Genomic DNA, 20,881 nt, shown 5'->3' with positions numbered 1-20,881 from the left:
CCAGAAAATTTTACCTTGCGCCAGTTATAACGGATGAAGACACTAACTGAACATTATAATCTGCCTTCTTGTTTTATGTACACTTCAATGTAGCACTTTAACTGCGCAGAGAACACGAATGGAACAAGCAAAGTTAGTCCAGCAGCATACTAAGTACAGTCTTGTTAGGCTTGTCAATAGAGGATAATGCCCCGTATAATGCCTTGCGAGCATGTTTTTATCGCTCCCTTCATTACCAGCTTGCTAACAAATTATACGTGGTTCTTCATCACCCCCTAACCCCCCAAAACAAAACGTACGTTGCTCGCAAGTACGCATGACTTGTCAGTCGGCAGACCGATGGCCCGGTTCACAATGCAGTGCGTGTACCGAGCCCAGGCATCAAACTGATCAAAGTTAGGCTTCATAGAGGACCAGTGCGGACACGGAGAGGAATGGAGGGGGGGGGGGGGGGGTTGTAGAACAAAGAAAGAAGCTAGCAGCTCGATGCCCGTTGCGCCGCCCTAAACTTGACTGGCCCGCGAGCGACACGCGCTCCTACACGATGCCGATAAAAGAACAAGCGAGCGCAAATTGACCGACGCTTCGGACAATCGCTCGGCGTCACTCTCTGGAAGATAAACGATAAAAAAAGGCTCAAACACGCGCCTCCTTTATTCGCTCGCGGCAAGCAACGAGTCCTTGTTTCGCTCGTAGCGTCGTGCTGCCACAATGCGGGCTCGACCAAGAACGGGTGGCTTAAGGCAACTCGCCCTCTAGTCGCGGGTTACAGAATAGGGCGCCAGAACAAAGGTATTAGGAGGCAAGCTAACCTTCTTTCCTTTTTAGTGCGTTGCACAACGCGACGATGGAAGCAGACAAAAACAAAAGAAGGCGTCAGAGCAAAAAGAAAACAGACTAAAGCCAACAAGTATGGCAGAAGAAGAGAAAGCGAAAGAACGCGCTCTCCTGTGGCTTCCGTTCGCGCGTTGCGACGGGGCTGACATACAGACTTTCTTTGAGACATTCTTCGTCCTAGTACGGCAGGCGAGAAAGAAAATAAGCAAGAACAAAAGCACCGACGTCACCGCGAATGAACGGAGAAAGGGAGTTGCGTACTGCGGTCAAGGGAGGGCTGCCTTTGTGTCCTCTCTGTTTCGTCTGTTTAGCGTGGAATCACAAGCAGAACAGCGGCATGCAGGGTTTCCTCCCTTCTAATGAATCGCGACAACGCCTGGTCGTTCGTTACCTGGAGGCGAGTTTGAAAAACAGGCGCACGCGCACCTCCCAGGTCCACGCCTGTCCGTCGAGGGAGGAATGAGCTGGGCGATATAAGACTCGTCTCCGTCCTTGAATCTTCTCAGACAGCCTTCCCTGGAGCGACCCGCTTGTACCGTCTGCACCACCATGAACACTCAGGTGAGCACACGAAAAAAAAATATGATTCGCGGAAGCACGCTTGTCGAAACGGCTACACTCACCTGAAGAACGACTGAAAAAGAATTTTTTTTTCTGGTTATCCCACGGCGAATATATATATATATATATATATATATATATATATATATATATATATATATATATATATATATATATATATATATATATATATATATATATATATATATATATATATATATATATATATATATATATATATATATATATATATATATATATATATACCCCAGAGAAGCATCGCAGGAAGTTCTATGTGCGCTGCCAGATTGGCAGGCAGTGTGTCTCACTTGAAAAAAGAACAACTTTTGATTTAGCTGAAGCTTCATATGAAGTCGCGTAGGCCCAATGACGTCTGTCCATAAGAAGAACATTGAACTTATGGCTTTAATGCCTACCTAGGGCGATAGACACTGCATGATGCAGCTACAGAACGTCTCTTGGATTTCTGGATTCTTTTTGGATGCAGCTGCACAGGTGTACCGTGTGCATGTAGCAAGGTAGTCTCTGTTCTTTCTGTGTTGAAATCAGCCGGCTCTTTTCCTTACGTTTATTTTATTTCGGGTTCATACAGATGTCCAATACAGTTATTGACTTGCAGCATACGCAATACAATAAGCGGACGAAAAGACAGGGCGTAGCAGTTTTGTGTGCTTTGTCGGAACTGTTGTGGCTCGTCTACTTCATATGTCTAATGCCTGAAAAGCATGACTTCACCCTGCAATGCGTCAAGATTATCGACTAGCTCGCCTCCGTACCATGTTAACATATTTTCCTCTCTGAATAACAACTAAACGCAAATACTGACTGACAGTCCTTTCGCTGCCTGCAGGCATGGAATATAGGAGCTAAAACGAGCCTCAGCGTAGCTTCTGTAGCAATAAACCACAGACCTAAAAGTTGCAAAGTAACCGCTTTACACAAAGAAAACAGAGGCTCTTTAATAAGACCAAAAATTTTCAACGCGCGTGAAAAGCACTGGCATGCTACTCCGTCCTGGCGAATGTTTTGGGAAGAGAAAGACAATAAGAGAAGGGCAAGAAAAATATTTAAATGCAAGAATAAAAAATGCTCTGTCATTGTATTGGGGGAGTGCACATCGAAAAGGAATGTAAGAAGTTTTTAAAGTTTATTAGAAAATCCAATGTCCGGCGCAGGGTGAATACATAGTGAATACATATATAAGAAGGTTACACGAAGATTTTAAAAGCATGTCTAGCCGCGCAATGTCCTCCAGATGTGCGAATAAAAAGTCCACTGCATGGCGCTGCTCGTAAGACAAAACTGAGGGACCTGAAACACAGCGCATCGATAGTGGCACTTTCATTTTTTATTGCGACAGTGTCACTGCTGGCATAAAGTATTATTTACAATTATACATGCACACTGGACTCTCGAAGGAAGACCGGTGACGTCTGGTGATGCTGCCCAAAAATGTATTCGTCTACATCCGTTGGACGGCCAGGGGGCGGTCCGCACCGGTGCAGGTGTTTCTGCCGGATAACACGCAAAGAGGGACAGGTCCAAAGTGAGTGTTTAGTGTCCGCATCGCAGACAGGAGCGGGACAGAAGGGGCAGGAGTCACCGAAAGGGGGATGATGCTGTGCCGGCCACGACCAGGTTACCGCTGGAGTGAGGTTGACACGGAGGTGTAACCTTCGATGCAAGACCACTTCCCAGCGCGCAAGGACGCCAGGGATGTCAGGGGCGCCACATGGTGGGAGAAGTATTCGAGTGCCGCGTCGGAGGTTTTCTTTTTCTTGGAGGACAATTATCTCTGGAGAGATTGGGACCGCTTGAAGGGGGCGTGGAGGAGCGGATTCGTGACTGGCTCCATCCACCAAAGCTTGTGTTGGGCGGGCGTCCCGACGAATGGTATGCGCGCAGGATGCTCGCTTGTCTGCATAAGGTGAGTATACTAAAAAAATGTGAGGCATTGTTCTAACTGAGCCACAGCTACCACAATGGGGACTGTTCGCTTGAGCTAAGTCGCATCGGCAGCTGTTAGTGGAAGCGGTTCAGGGGGAAACGGCGGTAGATGGATCTGAAACGACAAGAAAGGGTTCGGTTTTTGGTTTTCTGAATTTTAACGTCACAAAGTAACTCAGGCTAAGAGGGAGGCCATAATGGAGGGCTCCGTACAATTCCGACCAACTCGTGTCCGACATGCACAGATATCGCACAGTACACGAAACTCTAGCATTTCGCCTCCATCAAAATGCGACCGCTGCGGTAGGGATCGAACCCATCAAATGACGAGGAAAGCTGTGCGCGGAAGGCTATATTGTTCCAGATATATACCCAGGTTTCAAAATTCACCAGACGCTACAAACAGCCGTGGAACGCCAAGTAATAAGCAACCATCTCCTACACCTAAAGGAACCAAGAAGGAGCTAGCAAAAAGATGGATGTAGTGGTAGGGTTTTAACGTAGTTAAACCGAGTAGACATGTGAAAAGATGTTTAGCCTGGTTGGCTCATGGTATTGCTTTGCTGGGTCGTCGGCACGTCTGGCGACGATATTAGACTCAGGTTAAGCTCTGATCGAGGTTAAGCTGATCTGATCTGTTCGCGCCACATATTCATGTCGATGCACAAGACGATGTACAATGCACAGCGCGAGAGTGTGTTGCAGTTTAACACGAGGCGTGATGTGCTGCGGCGATAGCCCAGTGCTCTCGTGCAGTGGACAGAGAAGCTATTTCCGTTCGCTCCGCCGCAGGTTCCAAACCCAATTGTGGCAATATTTATTTTATCTCTGAACCCTCAACGTCAAGGACGCCACAAGATTCTTGATTGGGTTTGACTGCGAAGTAGTGTTTTCGCACTAAAAAGGTAGGCACAACAGGAAGTTAAGAATTATTAGCATACAACTGGAACTAAAAGTTCCCAATCATGCGAATGAACCCTCGAAGCAGTACTAGCACCAGTTATGCGACGATATGCAAGGCAAGAAGCTAAGGTAAGCTAAAACCTGGAATCTACTTGCATGTCTCAGTAGTCCTCTAACGGCTAAAGGAGAACAAGATTCGGACACAATTAGGGCCTTCTATGCCTATTAGGGTAATAATGAAGCACTTAACTAGGTAATTAAAAAGTATATCGTAGAAAAAAGGCAGGTCAGGCACCCCGGCTATAAAGTACAAGGTAATGATGAATTAGATGCATACATAACTTTGGAACAATTAAAAACGCAACTCGGACACCTTCGTCGAATTACCTCTCCCGCGGTATTGATAGAATAACGCAAAAGGCTTTAGTAGATCTGGACAAGGACTCCATGCAAAAGTTAACCATTTACTTCAACAAATTCTAGACCAAGGGTGCTATACTCGCAGCGGGGAGGGAGGGTGAAAGTAGGTTTATTCTCACGCCCGGTAAGGAACCTAATGTAATTAAATTAAGATCTGTAGCCCTCGGTAAGATCATGGAGCACGCAGTCCTGATTAGACTGCAAAGACAAGCGTAAATTACTCCCAGACACCATGTTTGGATTCTGTCCCAAACATTAGATGCAGACCTTTTTCCTCCAACTCAAAGAAGACATACGAGCGAGTAAACTGACCATTAAGGCAATGCTTGCCCTTGAACTCTATAGGAATTTGATAATTTATTTAATTTAGATCATACGCTTAGCATAATCAGAGGCTGTTATAGAAAAGGGCGAAATTAAAGTCCAAAAGAATGCAGGAACAAACGCAGGCATAAAAACTTAAACAAATTGAGAAGATATATTTCCGCCACACAACAAGACACCATTTCGAGTGCCAAGGCAACAGTACATTCTAGGGAGCATTCGTGTTTCAAATAGAAAGGTACAATATCACAATTACACAACGAAAACTGCGAAACAAAGGAGGCGTTTCTGGAAAATATTTAAACAATAAAAATTACACTAATTAAAATGCTATAAGAAAATACATTACAAGGGTCAAGAAGGATTAGCTTTCTTAGCCTCGAAGGAAATTCGTTTAATGACGGGCTGCTGACTATTTTATTTGTTAGTGCGTTCCATTCCCTGACTGCTTGCGGGAAATAAGAATAGCTAAATATGTCACAATAAAATCTAAATTCCGTTAAATGTTTTGAACGTTTCGTGCTCGTGTTTCTTGTTAATGAAGGAGACAGGTATTGTTCTATGTATATTTTGAAGTCTCCACTGAAAATTAGGTAAAGAAACTTCAGGCGCAAGGAATGGGCTCGATTACAGATAGTGGGAATACAAGCTTGATTAAGGAGATCACTTGGAGAGTCGTTTCTTGTATACTTTTTATAAATAAATCTAACTGCCCTCCTCTGGACACCCTATAGTTTCGCAGTTAGTTATTTTGTGTAAGGGAACCTGCAGCTAATGTATTCAAGTAAAGAACGAACCAAGGATGTCTAAGGCACTAACTTGGTAGTACGGGATGCTGAGAAGGAATAGAGCGTTTTAGGGAGAAAATCGCGGTAAAAGCTTTATTTGTTCTGTAAGAGACCTGCTTGCCCCACTTTAGATCAGAAGACAGTACAACGCCAGGGTATTTGTATTCATCCATCTATTTTAATTATGTTTGATCAGTTTTATAAGAGAATTGTTGGGCTTTTTCTTCCTCGTCACTGACATGGCTAATTTTTCTCTAAATTAATGGTCATCTCCCTGTCTTCAATTTCAGTTTCAATTTATTCAACATCTTGAGGATGTCGGGTGCGTCGACAAAAAGCCAGAGAGAAGGCTTGACAGGGGTCGACGCACCCTACAGCAGACGCCAGTCTGCTATTTTAATCAATGCATTGCTTCGAAGGATGTGATGGTTGTGGTCCTTAATTTCGTTATCAATAATGCCATCATCTGCAAACATGCGAACCGTGGTGTCTCTGCTATGCGATATATCATTTATTTATAAGAGAAAAAGTGGAGGTGCTAGAACAGTACCCGGGGGTCCCCCCGAGGAAACTTCAACATAGTTCGAGGATTGACCTTCATACTGGAGGAATTGGTGTCCACCTGATAGATATGATTTTATGCAGTTTGTAATTGCATTTGTTACTAGAAATGTATTAAGTTGATATATCAATTTAGGATGAGATACCCGATCAAGAGCTTTAGATAGGTCGAAAATTATGTCTACCTGCCCCGCTTGTCGATAATTGATGTAAGGCCAAATAGTTTCCACTGGTTGTGTGGTAGTAGACAAACCCTTCCCTAAAGCCGTGTTGGTTGGCAGTCAATATGTCAGCGTTAGGAACGGCAAGATCCGCAGCAACCAACGAACCATCAATTGTGGTAAGCATGTGAACAACTGTCAGAAGTTTCCTAGGCGATAGAACAGCATTCCGAAGCGTTGCGGTTGTCAAGTCGAAACCGGTTAGGTTAGGCAATGTAGATGCGCTAAAGAGAGAATTACTGTCGCCTATACTTTTTAATACCACCACGATATGACTGCCGGAGTAACTAAGCAGTCCAGGAAATTTTAAACACTCGCTTTGCGCAGAGGAAATTAAGATCAGTAAACCAAGGCTCAGGAGGATCCGTAAAGGAAAGCCTGTAGAAGGCAGCTAACGCAGTTCAAGAATACATCGCAGACTGGACTACAGAGCTCGCCATACAAATAAATGCTTTCTGAAAACTATAGAAAAATACCCGGAACAATTGTAACATATCAGTCATGATTTACGAGGATGGAGTCAGAATAGCAGACACTAAACATTCTAGGCCCACTCATACAAAAGTATGTAGGCGATAAGTAACTGTTAAGCGACTAATTGAAATAGCAGAACAGTTGCTTATAGTGATAGGCGGAATCACGTAAATCTAGACATGGCGTAAAAAAAAAGATAGGATACAATATGTTTCGTGCAAGCCTTCACGCTTGCACCTTACCTCCTCCTCAACAAAAGTGACGAAAACAAAATAGGCATCCTAATCGGGAAAAATTGCAAACAAGCACTAGGACTCCCTACATCCGGCCACAATTTGTAAAGCTTAGGGGTGCATACCACACCAGACGAACGTACAGAAGCCCATCTCACAGCCCAGAAAGTTCGCCTCAAAGCTACCGGTGCAGGCAGAGAACTGCTAGAGAGATTAGGTATTCCCATGGTGCATACCGTAGGTATCAAAGTCGAAGTCCATATGAAATAAACCCACCCTACCCATAAACATACATCCAGAGTGTCACACAGAAAGACGATATGGAGGATGAGCGAACGTTCTTTATACGGATGTCGCAACATTACGGAACGGAAAAATGCTTGTGGCAGCAGTAAACAATTCACAAAATGCTATTACATGAGCTTCAGTACACGCTAAATAACCTGAAGAAGCTGAATAAATTGTAACTTCACTTCCGATCCCTACGCAGCCCAATCCGATCATTATCGCCGATTCGTAGGCCGCCCGCAGAAAATTCATGAGTGGTCAACTTTGTGAAAGAGCCAAGAGAATTGCATGGTTTAACAATCACAAGATAGAAAGAGTAACAATCACTTGGACTCCTGCTCATGGGTCTCTTAATGGGAACAATGGCGTTCATGCCCCTACCTGACAACATGCAAGCAACGCCCGACTCAAGGAAGAGTTATGATAAGGCGGAACATTAATCACATATCACAACAGACTACAACATCACAAACTTAGTCGACGAGTGTGGCCGTAATCCAAGAATCGTTAATCAAAGAAAACGAAGTAACCATCAAAAGACTTCAAATTAATACATACCGCAATCCCCATGAATAAAATTTACCCCGCCCTCTGAAAGAGCAGCTGCCGATTTTGTTGCGGAATAGCAACTCTATACCTCCGTATAAGGGCATGCCAAAAGAATCCAAACTGAGCTAGCACATAAAATTTTATGCCTGGGCAGTGGGAGCGACCTGTTCTCGACTAGGACCCAAACTGTAAGCACCAGCCGGCGGAAAGGGCCAGAAAAGCCGCAGGGTCCAACAAGGTCTGACCTAAAAATTTCAACCACATCCTTAGAACCTCGTTCAATAAAGTTTTGCTCATTCATTCATTCATACATTCATTCATTCTTTATGTGTGAGTCTATTCAATGCAGAAATAAAAAATAATGAGAGGGCAGGTTTTTACAGCCGATTCCTTTCTTCATAAGCGTACAGGTATTTCTCTCCATTAGGGAGGCATCCGATTTGGTGACAAGAACATTCCTAAGTTTCAAAGCAGGAAAGCTTTGTCGGTACTTCTTCTGCCTTTTCATTCCACAAAATGCCGCAATGTGCTGGGCTTTACTGGAATAATACGCAAGGTGTTTGCGGAAAGACATTCAGTAATTTTCCAAAAACGACCCATAGAAGTAAAAATATGACTTTTGCAGCATTGTATTACCAGCGTTGGCGGACACTACAAAACAGATGAATCCTCTGAACTTTAAGCTGGCTGACTACTTTCTAAAAATTATCCTTTTAACTATTAGAGTTAGTTAGCCACCTCGCTGCGGTTAGAGGTTTGTAGCTGCCTCCTGCAAGAGTCATGCCAGTTGTCAGAATTCTGAAAACTCGATTACGGTAGACGCTGTGGCTCAGAAAATTTTAGCCATGTGTCACTCAATTAAAAATCTCGCGCTTTTCAAGTCGCGTTACTCTATAGTGCATGTAAAACCGATTCCCTGTCACGCCCACGCACCGGTACTCACCGCTCCTCGTTGCGCCAGCCGAGGTGTGGCAGGCGGGGCAGATGGTGGGAATTAATCCGGAGTGCCTTAACAACGGCGCCTCTTCCTGCCTTCTCTCACGTTTTCACGGCACAGTTGAGGCGCTAACAGAATGTGAGACAGCTAATTAATGCGCATTTTGATTTCCTATGCTGATTATTATTAACTCCCTTCCAGACGTGGACGAGCCAGGCTCGTCATAAACCGGCTGTTGTTTCTGGCTCTTGACGAGTCCAGGTTGTCGTCTGTTTCATAACACTCTTCTGTCCAGTTTAAGGCGAGTAGGGTTCGTTCAAAGCGCTCTTTTTTCACAGCACGAGTACTCAAAGATCATTTTGGTACAGTTCTCAAAAAATGTGCCCGTAAGGACGTTAATGCTGCAATTAACAGCGCTGAGACGAGGGACAAAGAAAGAAGAAGACTGAGTCCCTCGTATCAGCGCTGTTATTCCCAGCAATATGTACCAACTAGCTCAACTCTTCGTTTTATTGAAGAACATTAATAATTATTGGGATGCATGAATTAAGGAGACCTGTAACGCCCAGCATTTATTCTGCCGACCTGTTTAGTCACTGTAAATGCTGCCGCCTGCGACTGCAAGCTTAAATTTTGAAGGCCCATTTCAGAAGCCGACAGAGGTTGACTTATTAGAACAGAAATTCTTGTAAATAACGTTTTTAAATTAATTATGGCCTTATTCCAAACTGTTTATTCACGCCTGATTTGAATATCTCAAACACTTTTTATTTAAATGGGTAACAGCACATATTTCAGATAGCAATCCAAAGCCGCAAGGTAACATAGTATAATTCGGCTATGTCTAAGCACTTAAGACTAGTGCTTTCGTTCCTTAGATTGACAACCAGCTTCCAAATTTCCTTTTTGTATGAGAGAAGCATGTGCTGCAGTTTTTCGCGTCATGTGGTAGACCAAGGTGTACAAATGCTGTTCATGCGCAAGCAGTCATGCTATTTCCCATTTCTAAAAAAGCGGTAGGTACCGACCTTTTCCACAGCTTCCCGCCCACGAGATTTATTCACCGCTAGGCATTGAGGCTTGCACAGCCTTTTTAGAGTTCCAAATATTCGCAGGGTGAGAACTTTCCTGCTTACTTGCTGAGAGGTTTGACTCAGCGGAGTTGCTGACAGGTGTCCGGTAAGTCTAAGGAGCAGTATACCCCGTGGCCAGGTAACTCTTGAAAAAGACGGAACAAGATAGTGACCGCAGCTCGCATTTAGGTACTGCAATGGCCCTGTGGATCCTCCCTATTGCCGCGACATTTTTAAAACACTTTTTTTACAAGGACTGCTGAAGGACCAGCTGGCTGGCTGACCTTCGTGACTCTTAGTGCTTCGTCGCAAGTGTCTTGTTTTCTCTCTCTTTTGATTTTCGCTCGTATTTGTGGCAAAATAACTATTATTTTTCAAGGCAGAATTTTGTGCTAGTTGGTGCAGATTCATGCGCAAAACAGCGCAAACGTAAACCCTCTTAAACCAATAAACCTTCAGTTGCGAGCCCGCGCATGTAGCGCCTTCTTTACTTTGTGTCTTGTCCAGTTAGCAGAGTTTTCCACCACGTGTTCTGCGTCTCGAAGCTACGCCCGGAGCGTGAGAGACACCGTAGAGGACAGCTCCGGATTTATTTAAAGTCTAGCGTTAGCTCACCGTGAACCAAAAATACGATGCACAGGCGTTTTTCCATTTCACCTGTATTGAAATCCGTCCAGTTATTTCAACTGTGATGTCTCACGAGAAAGTGGACTGTGTAGGGGTCGATAGAAATACTCCACGCACGACATGAAGTGAGGGATAGTAAACGAACTATATATAGTAGTAGCAGCCAACACTGAAGTCCTCAACGGCCCTTCGCTGATGCATACTCTGTAACTAATGGTTGACGTTTCCTCGCAGGGCTTCGTCGCGGTCGTCGCTTTCCTGAGTTGCATGCTGGGCCTGTCCCATGCGGCGCCGTACCTGGGATACGGTCTGGGTGGCCTGGGTCCCGGCCTGGCGGTAGGTACGGGCGGCTCGTCGGGCGCACCCGTGGCCGTCGCCTCGTCGCCCGTCTCCATCGTGTCAGAGGCCAAGTCCACCAACGTGGGCCCCGTCTACAGCGGACCTTACGGCTACGGCTACGTACCGCGCGTCGCCTACGCGGCACCCGTGCACTTGGTCGGATACCACGCGCCCTACGTGGCACCGGGACTTGTACACGCCGTAGGCCTAGGCGTGGATCGCTACGGATACGGCGTGCACACGGTCGGCGTCGGCTACGGGGCCGGCTACCACATCTAGTCCTCAACACAGTCTCCTGGACACAGGCCAGTCACAGCTCAAAAGCACGTACGTTGTCGTCTCCGTTTTCACAACGTCGGTTTTCACAGGTTTGCAAAGACTGCGTTTGGCGGCCTGGATTATTTCTCTTTTCCTCAATGTTCTCTTGGACCGTCGTTCCTTTTTTATCTTTCTGTTTTTATGTAAGAAACCCTTACCACAACGACTGTGTTGCAAAAACCGATACAGATAAGGAGCGCCCTAACTCATCACTATGTCAAACTGCTATGGAGTACACAGGATCATGCTGTCGTAGGTAGAAACCTAAATAGATGGAACACGAGCTAGGATGTAACAAGTCTCACGCGTCTCGTACTCTGTCTCTTGAAACTTCCAAAAGATAGCACCCATAACAGAAGGCTTGCAAGCCTTGCTGCAGATACTAGCGGCACATGTATATGCCAGCATCAGAGAGCGCACTTTACGATATGTGGAGTGCGTGCACCACAGGCGTCGAAAGTTGGCTACAAAATTCCAAGGACGGACCTGCTGGTCTCGCAGTGAGCCAGCTTTTTCCTCCTTTCTAAAGGCCGTTATGACTTAAAGCACGTAGCTAGTCGTTGAGCGTAGAGACTGCACAATATACCCTGGGTGTGATCCTCCTTGGCATTTTTATCGTGCACGCGCTGGCGTAGCCTAGTACGTCCTGCATCCGGTGCTTGGAATCCTAGCGGTGCTCATCGTTCGATAAACAGGATAAGTATTTACGGTTTATAGCTATTCAAGACATACATAGATGCACGAGCGCAAAACAAATGCTACTGATACTCTGTTCTGTGCAGTAGTTAAGAGATTATAACGCTCTCGCTTCCTGCGCCGCGCTATGAATACATTATTTGGGGCTATAGCGCATTTCATTGCGGCACTCTTTATCTGAGCCTACACAGCTTATCGGTACGGACAGGCACACTGTAGAAACCTTACCTTTCCACATCAGGACAAAAAGTATGGAGGGGCAGCCAGAAAAAGAATGTAAACCAATAGGCCCCCTGGCTGTGCCACTAAGTATAACAGGCTTCCACATCAGGACAAGTAAATTTTGCTACACGGCATAGGTGAAAATAAAAACGTGGAGAAGGCGCATGAGCTTAATTGCCCGTTGAGCACATGCTGCCGCCAATGTTCCATACGTATTCATTTCATTTTGTGGACAACAGCCCAGAAAACGGAGGGCACAGAATATAAGAAACGGTCCCAATACGACGCTCCTTCTGCCTCTCATCTTCTAAACAGTGTCCACAATATGAACGCATGCGAGCAGCTTATTTCTCGACGTGATTCCTTCGTCTTCACAGATATATTGTACAGATGTAAACCAAAATAAGAAGGAAGGTCTCAGCAGGACTTGACAACAAACGCGTTGGCAGTGTGATAACAGAGAAAGCTGCAGACTTCATCTTAATCTCTGCGCTGTCTTGATTATGTCGATAAAGGCAGCATGCTCACATAGGGGCATGCTGCGTATGCTTCGTGGTTTGAGGCAGTCCGGAAACGTTCAAGTTGCGGTGCAGCCCTTTTTTCCTGAAAATAGCAGATTTATGATTTGTTTTTAAGTGTGACTAGTGTGCGTCGCTAGCGCGCGCCATACATCACAGTATTGTTGTCATGTTTCCGGGCTGTAAATTTTCATGCGATTTGCACGACAGAACCGTCTGTTAAATCTTTTTGTTTCACTTCCGCTTTTACATCCTGCCAAAGAGGCGACGCATACATTGTACTTTAACATCTACATGAAGTACACGCCAAAATAAAACTGGCTGAAAGGCAGCATAAACGGACATACATATATCCTTCCCCGACAGTAAACTGCTGGCATGGCGGTAAAATAAGATGAGCAGAAAGGCAGGGTTGGCGAGATTGCACGAAGAGAAACCTGAGGTGCGAAAGATGGCGCAGCATCATGCATTGTGTTCATTATTTTCGCGTAATGTACCGAACGAGGGGCGAAAGCCTACAACCCTGCCCCGCCCTGTTGTAGACAGGCAAAAAACTCAAGTCATGTCTGTGCTAATGCTGTGCACAGGAATGCATTCATGATCTGTGGCGATGACTATGTAAATGATCTCTACTTCTTCTTGTGGATCCGAAGCTCGCGTAGATGGCCATGCGTTCTATCCAGGCTTCGTACTTTTCGTCCGGCCTTACACTGATATCAATGGCAAACTGTCCGCCCAAATAAACGGCCATATTAATGCAGTGTGCGCTACTCGTCGTCCTGTGTGTCGCGTACTTTTGAAAACAGACAATCGCTATATCTGCAGGCCAGCTTCAGCGTACAGCGAAAAGCTCCGCTGTCACAATTAACGCACACTGCGTACATGACTTCTTTCGTTAGCCCATGCTAGCCCTCTGGGCTTGCACGGACGTGCAAAATTCGCAGGCACGGGAGGGCCAAAATGTAGACGTTAAAGGGACTATGCAATAAATTAATTGAGATTACGTAAAGCAGACGAGAGATAAGCATTTCATCACTCGTCACCCCAACGCAAGAATTGTTAAGCTAGCATCAATAACACCGAAGATATAGACGATTAAAAATTACGCTCCTCCTCTCCCCCCCTCAACTCGTTCACGCGGGACACCGGACAAAAATAAAGAAAACAGCTCCTGCCCATGAATACGTCATCCGCTGACGTACATTTTTGCAACTTCCGGTTGTCGCTCCTAGCACCCCAGCAGCAGTGTCGGTGGCGTGATTGCGGCGCGCGTCGGGTTCCTTTGCTTGTCGTCTGTTGTAATTAGCAGTAATGGACCCGGACCTCGAGGCGCGACTGCTCGCTCTTACGGCCGCGATGGGCATCGAGCCCTATGCGCTCACGCCGTACCGGCTGAACGCCAGCGACGACAGTAGCGACTCGGCGAGCCACTGCGAGTGGCTCCGGAACTCCCGACAGAAGGAGGCGGCAGAGGAAAATTGAAACCATATGCCCGAAGGCAATGCCGCTTGCCCGAAAGTGTCGCGCGGCGGCACGAGCAGACGATTTTCACAGCTACCGGAAGTGTGTCCTTGACGTCGTGGCTGCCGTGGCTCCAGCGAATGAGAGCGTGTGGTGGCCTGGCGACGTCATGGATACAGTGACGTCTTTTTTCACATTTTCTGTTTCAAAATCGGTCACTACGAGCACACCAATCGGCCCGCAAAATTTAAAAAACAGTTTTTAAAAATTCATACTAAATTGCCGGCTCAGTTCCGAAGACTCATACTTGGTGTGAATGCTTCTTAGCATCATTTCTAAGCATTCAAAACATTTACAAGCGACTGTTTATTCATTGCATAGTCCCTTCAATGCATTCCTCCATTAAGACAATTAAGATGGTTTGTTCAGTGGCCCGGTGTAAGAGCTCTAAAAAAATTCGTTGGAGGCACTTAGATATCTCTGAACTGCGGGAAGGCGAAAGTCGTTTGCGACTCATTGCACTGATTTCAATTTGCCGCGCTTGAATTCATCTCACGACAAAGAAGAAGAGCTGCTGGCGCGAGCGTGGCAGAGATCACGTGACATCACAAGGTCACGTGACCTAAAATGTAACGGACGGACGCGAGTATGAGTCATTAAAGGCTATCGCATTAATATGCGAAGCCAGCGAGCATAGCCCTGAAAATCGAACTGATTCTTTGTCTCACGACTTCGTCCATGCTGATATCATGGGCATCTGTTTCAGGGTTCATTTCAGATGACGGCGACTACCTGGGATATTCAAATTGCGGCAAACAAGCTACCTGCATCCTACGCCGCCATTCCAGCCGAGAATAAAACTTGTTTGAAGCATCGACTTAGCAATAATAAATTAGTTCCTCTCTTCGTCGTCATCGTTTTGACTCGTTCACTTGCTTGGTATGCACCCTAGTGAGTGGGATACCGTTCACTAGAGCCAGGTTGACCGAAAATACTTTGTATTCATTTCTCCATTGTGTTTGCGTCTCGTGTAAGCGCATCTATGCAGTGCATCTTGTGTTATATTGATGTTTTAAGCAACCTAGAATAAATACAGCAACCATAACTGCTCGCTACCCTCCCGGCGAATGTTTCCAGCAGTGACGCACGACGCTTCCGGTGAGTGCGCTGTCCCCACAGCGCACCTGACGGAGTTCGATGTGCAGAGAACCACTGATACCGGATATTTTGTCCATGTACGGGAGTAGATTTTCATTCAACCTCATCATCAGCCTGACTACGCCCACTTCAGGGCAAAAGCCTCTCCCAAATATCTCCAATTAACCCTGTACTTTGCCAGCTGCGCCCGCCGTATGCCAACAAACTTTCTGTCGCCCACTGCTACACTTGCTTTCTCTTGGAGTCCACTCAGTTACCCTTAAAGACCAGCGGTTATCTTCCCTTTTCATTTCATGCCCTGCCCAAGCCCATTTCTTCCTCTTGATTTCGAGAAGAATGTCATTAATCCGCGTTTGTTCTCTCACCCACTCTGCCCGCTTTGGGTCTCTCAAAGTTACACGTATAATTTTTCCTTCCATAGCTCGCTCCGTTGTCTTTAACTTGAGCTGAACCCTTTTCGTTAGCCTCCACGTGTTTGCCCCGCAGGTGAGTACGGGTAAGATACAGCTATTTTGTAGTTTTCTCTTGGGGGATATTGGTAAACTGTCATTTATATTCTGAGAGAACCTGCCATATGCGCTCCACCCCTTTCTTATTCTTCTAGTTATTTTCCTCCCATGAGGCGGATCCGCGGTCACTACCCTTATCCCTAACTGTTCCCAATTCAAGGTCTCGGAATACCTCCTGTAAACAGGCGGTGAACGGCATTGGCGAGATCGTGTCTCCCTGCCTGACGCCCTTCCTTATTGGAATTTTATTGCTGACTTTATGTGGGACTCTGTTAGCTGTGCAGTTGTCATAGACATCTTCCAGTATTTTAACGTAAGGCTCTTCTACAGCCTGATCCCGCAATGCCTGCATTACTGCGGAGGTTTCCACTATCACCTGATTAATAGTGTGAATATGATCTATCGTGGAATATCCTTTACGAAAGCATGCCTGATCATTTTGTTGATTGAAATCTAAGGTTGCCATTCTTATGAATTAAGATATTGTTTGCATTCTTCCAAGCTACTGGTATGGTCGAGGTCATAGGGCATTGCGTATACCGGGTGGCAAGTTTTTCTAGCAAAATCTCCTCTCCGTCCTTAACAGATCTGCTGTCACCTGATCGTCACCAGCCGCTTTTCTCCTTTGCATTGCTCCCCTAAGGTTTTCTTTACTTCTTCTTTCTTTACTGACGGGATGACGCTTTGCTGTGCGCTGCTGTCTCGCTGAATAACGTTCTAATTACATTGCCTACTGTGCAAATTTCTATTTAACTCTTCGGCTACTTTAACTATCTTATCCATATTGCTAGTGACAATGCCCTCCTTGTCTCTTAGCTTATAAATCTGCTTTTTACCTACGTCTAGTTTCCTGTTCACCGCTTTCACGCTACCTAGCTCTATTCTTTATAGCATGCTCGATTCTCCCCATATTAAATTTCCTTATGTCGGCTAACTTGCGCTGATTTATTAACTTCGATAGCTCTGCTAGTTCTTTTCTGTCTGTAGGGATAGGCGCCTTCATGCTTTGTCGTTTCTTAATCAGATCTGTCGTTGCCTCAGATAGCTTGCCGGTATCCTTTCTAACCGTCCTACCACCTACCTCTACAGAACACTCCGTAATGATAGCAGTGAGATTATCATTCATTGTTTGAACATTAAAATCGTCTTCCTCTGTTAAAGCCAAATACCTGTTCTGCAGCGAAATCCTGAATTCCTCTATTTTCCTTCTTACCGCTAACTCGTTAATGGGCTTCCGCTTCATTAGTTTTTCCGTTCCCTCTAGTTGCTGCACCGCACATTTCCGACGACCTCCACATCCTGCACAATGTCATGATGTTCATTCCCTCCTTTGCGGACGAAGGTATTTATGATCGGTAAATTATTTCTATCTGCGAGCTCTACTAGTATCTCTCCCCTGCTATTCCTAGAGCCTATCCCATAGTCGCATACCGCCTACAGTGTACAGTGTACAGTGCAGTGTGGTTTTACTTTATTCATTGCCGATTCCACGTCTTCATAAAAGCTTTCAGCGATCTGGTCATCATGGCTGGATGTAGGCGCGTAGGCCTGCACCATCTTCAGCTTGTACTTTATATTGAGCTTCATTGCGATAACTGTCACCGTCTCGTTAATACTATGGAGTTCCTCTATGTTGCCAGCTATATCCTGATTAATGAGGAGTCTTACACCTAGTTCTTGTCTATCCACTAATCCGCGATAGCACAGTGTAGGCCACCGTTTAGTACTGTATAAGCCTCACCTGTCCTCCTAAGTTCACTAGGCCCTATGACATCCCATTTAATACCCGCTAGTTCATCGAGCAGCCCTGCTAGGCTAGCCTCACTGAATAATGTTCTAGCGTTAAACGTTGCAAGGTTCAGATTCCAATGGCGGCCTGACAGGAACCAGTGATTATTAGCACCCTCCGCTGCGTCACAGGTCTGACCGCCGCCTTGGTCAGTTGCTTCGCAGCCACTGGGGACTGAGGACCAAGGGTTAATTGGTTTGTTCACTGAAGGTTGTGGCCACCAAGGTGGCCAGATTCTTTCCGGGTGGGGAACTGCGTTGTCGGTTCTGGTCACCGAGATCAGGCAGTACCCCAGGCCTGGATATGCAATTCCATCAACACGCGGAGTTTTTTTTAAACCCGGCGAAGACTTGCGCGGCCCCGGAATTCGAACCGTGGTCCCCTTGCACGCGAGGCGGATGCTCTACCTGTAAGCCATCGCTGCATTCTCTGATTTTCATTATTCTTGTTCAACTTACGATCAACAGCGGTCTAATTTTACCGCTGTCTGACCCTCGCTATCACTCATTTGGCTCTCACCTTATCATGCTGTCATCAACATGGAGCTGAAACAAACTCGAAAGACAAAACACGTGGCAGGTGTAGCAAGTCCACGGGATTGGTGACGTTGCAGAAATTAAATGATGCCATGAACATTTTCGTTTTCATGACCAAACTCGTGAGACGTTCCTCAGTTAGTCACGGGCTAAAGGGCCGCCATAGTGAAGGGCTCCGAATGGATTTCGATCCCGTGCTGCTTTAGAGCGAAAGCACTTCTAGCCAAACTCCAGCGAATTCGACGATGTCTTGCGCGAAGAAAATGAAGCCTCAGCCAGACTCAGTAAGGGTCATGGCAATGGACCAAGCAAGGCTCAATTTTTTGTCATGGCAGTGCAGGGTAAGGATAACAACACATGTTACGACAAGTGAGGCGTGTCCCAAATATTGTTAGGCCACCCAAATGATGCTCTTGAAATGACTGGCCGAATTTTTGGTTTTTGGTTTTATGGGGGTTTAACGTCCCAAAGCAACTGAAGCTATGAGGGAAGCCGTAGTGAAGGGCTCCGGAAATTTCGACCACCTGGGGTTCTTTAACGTGCACCGACATCGCACAGTACACGGGCCTCTAGAATTTCGCCTCCATCGAAATTCTACCGCCGCGGCCGGGATCGAACCCGCGTCTTTCGGGCCAGCAGCCGAGTGCCATAACCACTCAGCCACCGCGGTGGCTGACTGACCGAATTTGACTGTGGGTGAATCTATGTGTGCTCTTGTTGAAAACTGGCTTGACCTTGTCTCTAATGGAATCGGTCTACCCCCAAAAATTTGAAATTGAATTTACCCATGTCCGGAATCGGTCGGGACACCCCCTTAATTGACTTGGCCCACAAACTAAATTTGTTGGCCCACACCATATTGTTGACGCACATTCGGAACCGAATTGGAACATCCCCAAAATGGGCACTGACCCACCCCAGAAAGTTTGAAAATTGAGTTGACTACGTTCGAAACCGACCTTGAAACAGAATGGGTTTGGCCCACCCAAAAAATTTAGGTGTTTAGGTGGGGCACCGTGCTTTCGCACAATATTTCGCGCTTAGCAATGATAAGCTGGAAGCCATTCGTTCTTCCTTTCCTGATGATGTAAGAACTGCCGATGACGTCATAAGGTCACCTGCGGGTTTCAGCCCGTTTCTTGTGGACGGTCGGCCAACGCCGAATTTTCTCACTCATAATCCTCAGAATGTTCTCGTATTTAAAAACATGCTAAACTCCACACCTCTTCGATCTCGCCCGCTTTAGTTTCGAAGAGCGCAGTATTGCCTTATAAAACACCATTTCATTCTATATACTTTTGGACTACATATGGCGGGTGGCCTGATTAGAAACAAATTTATTTACAAATGTACACCATGCCAGGGTTACCGTATACATTGAAATTCCCAAGTAGACATGACAATAATCATGTAAGGCGAGCGAATTCAAGAAGTATCATAAGCATATTTGAGTAACCAACAGGAATTCCTCGTGGGCGATGCAAAACGGCATAGCATACCTATTGTCAGAAGAGTAAAACAGCAATAATCTGTCACAAAAAAAAGGAGACTTTAGCGCCAGTTTGGCCTAAAAAACAGAACAAGACGGTCGTTGCTGACAGAAATGAATGGGCATGGCCACCGCCGGAGAAACTCTTCCTCTCCCAAGGAAAATAATTTCTCCGACAAGAAACTCATCTGCTCCTCGGAAGACGGCCAAGTATTGGCCACACAGCGCGGCGTCGAAAGCCGCCAGTGACCGCGGCGCATCGACTGCGCCATAAACTAAAAGCACCCGCAACAATTAACAGGCAAGCAAAACGGCCGTTGGGGAAGCGGCCGCGGTAGACAAAGCTGGAAATGCCCTGCCCACGGAATTCCGCATTAACTGCGTGCCAAAAGACACGGGCTACCATGCAGGTGACAGTATCGTGGACATTAGATTGCGGGAGCGAGAAATTCAGACAGGTACAGGAGCGTAAAGCACCCCACCGCTCTAGCCGATCACAAGTAGGCAGCACTGCCCCACCAAGTTTCCAAAGTCGCGTAGATGGTCTGGGGGAGGCGTCGATGCTAAGCGCGCCCATTGAACGCGGCGCATCGGTGTGCGGCGAGCCTCCAGCACAACAGGCAACAACAGCGAACCTATAATGTCCACCACATGGTCTACAACGCTATTGACATCAGGTGCTACTGCTCGTATATGCCTGAAAAAGTCAACGGACGTAGCATAGAAAGCTGTAGGCTGCTCCGACTGAGGTCCATGATTAACAGTGTCCTCGCGACAGCGTGTTGCAGCACTGCTAAGGAGTCCACGCAACGCCATCGCCCGTTCGGCGCGACGCCTTGCCCGTTAGACAAATCGCTCTGCAACGATATGGTGAAACGGACGCGCGGAGCGGCAAACCACGTAGAAGCGCTGTCAGGCGCCTTACCGAAACGCGCATGTTAAGTGGAAGCCCACAGGGCCAATGGACCCCCCCCCCCCCCCGCACCTGTTACCAGGAGCGGTCATGCCCGGGGGGGAATCGAGGAATGTACGTCGAGGCGTGACGCCCGCTTAGGGTGAGAGCTGCGCATTCCACTGGGCTC

At 46.4% G+C, this 20,881-nt stretch overlaps 1 protein-coding gene across 1 annotated transcript; it reads left to right on the top strand.

Moving 5' to 3' along the window:
- Positions 1 to 1,235: 1,235 nt before the first annotated feature.
- LOC144123278 (uncharacterized) lies at positions 1,236 to 15,227 on the top strand. The gene is made up of 3 exons (XM_077656132.1): positions 1,236 to 1,398; positions 10,999 to 11,430; positions 15,085 to 15,227. The coding sequence occupies exons 1-2, from the start codon at positions 1,387 to 1,389 to the stop codon at positions 11,380 to 11,382; spliced, it is 396 nt and encodes a 131-aa protein (XP_077512258.1). The 5' UTR covers positions 1,236 to 1,386; the 3' UTR covers positions 11,383 to 11,430; positions 15,085 to 15,227.
- The last annotated feature ends 5,654 nt before the right edge of the window (positions 15,228 to 20,881 follow it).

Source organism: Amblyomma americanum, chromosome 3, assembly GCF_052857255.1.
Source record: "Amblyomma americanum isolate KBUSLIRL-KWMA chromosome 3, ASM5285725v1, whole genome shotgun sequence".
NCBI lineage: Eukaryota > Metazoa > Arthropoda > Arachnida > Ixodida > Ixodidae > Amblyomma > Amblyomma americanum.
This window is presented reverse-complemented; position numbering and strand designations above follow the sequence as displayed.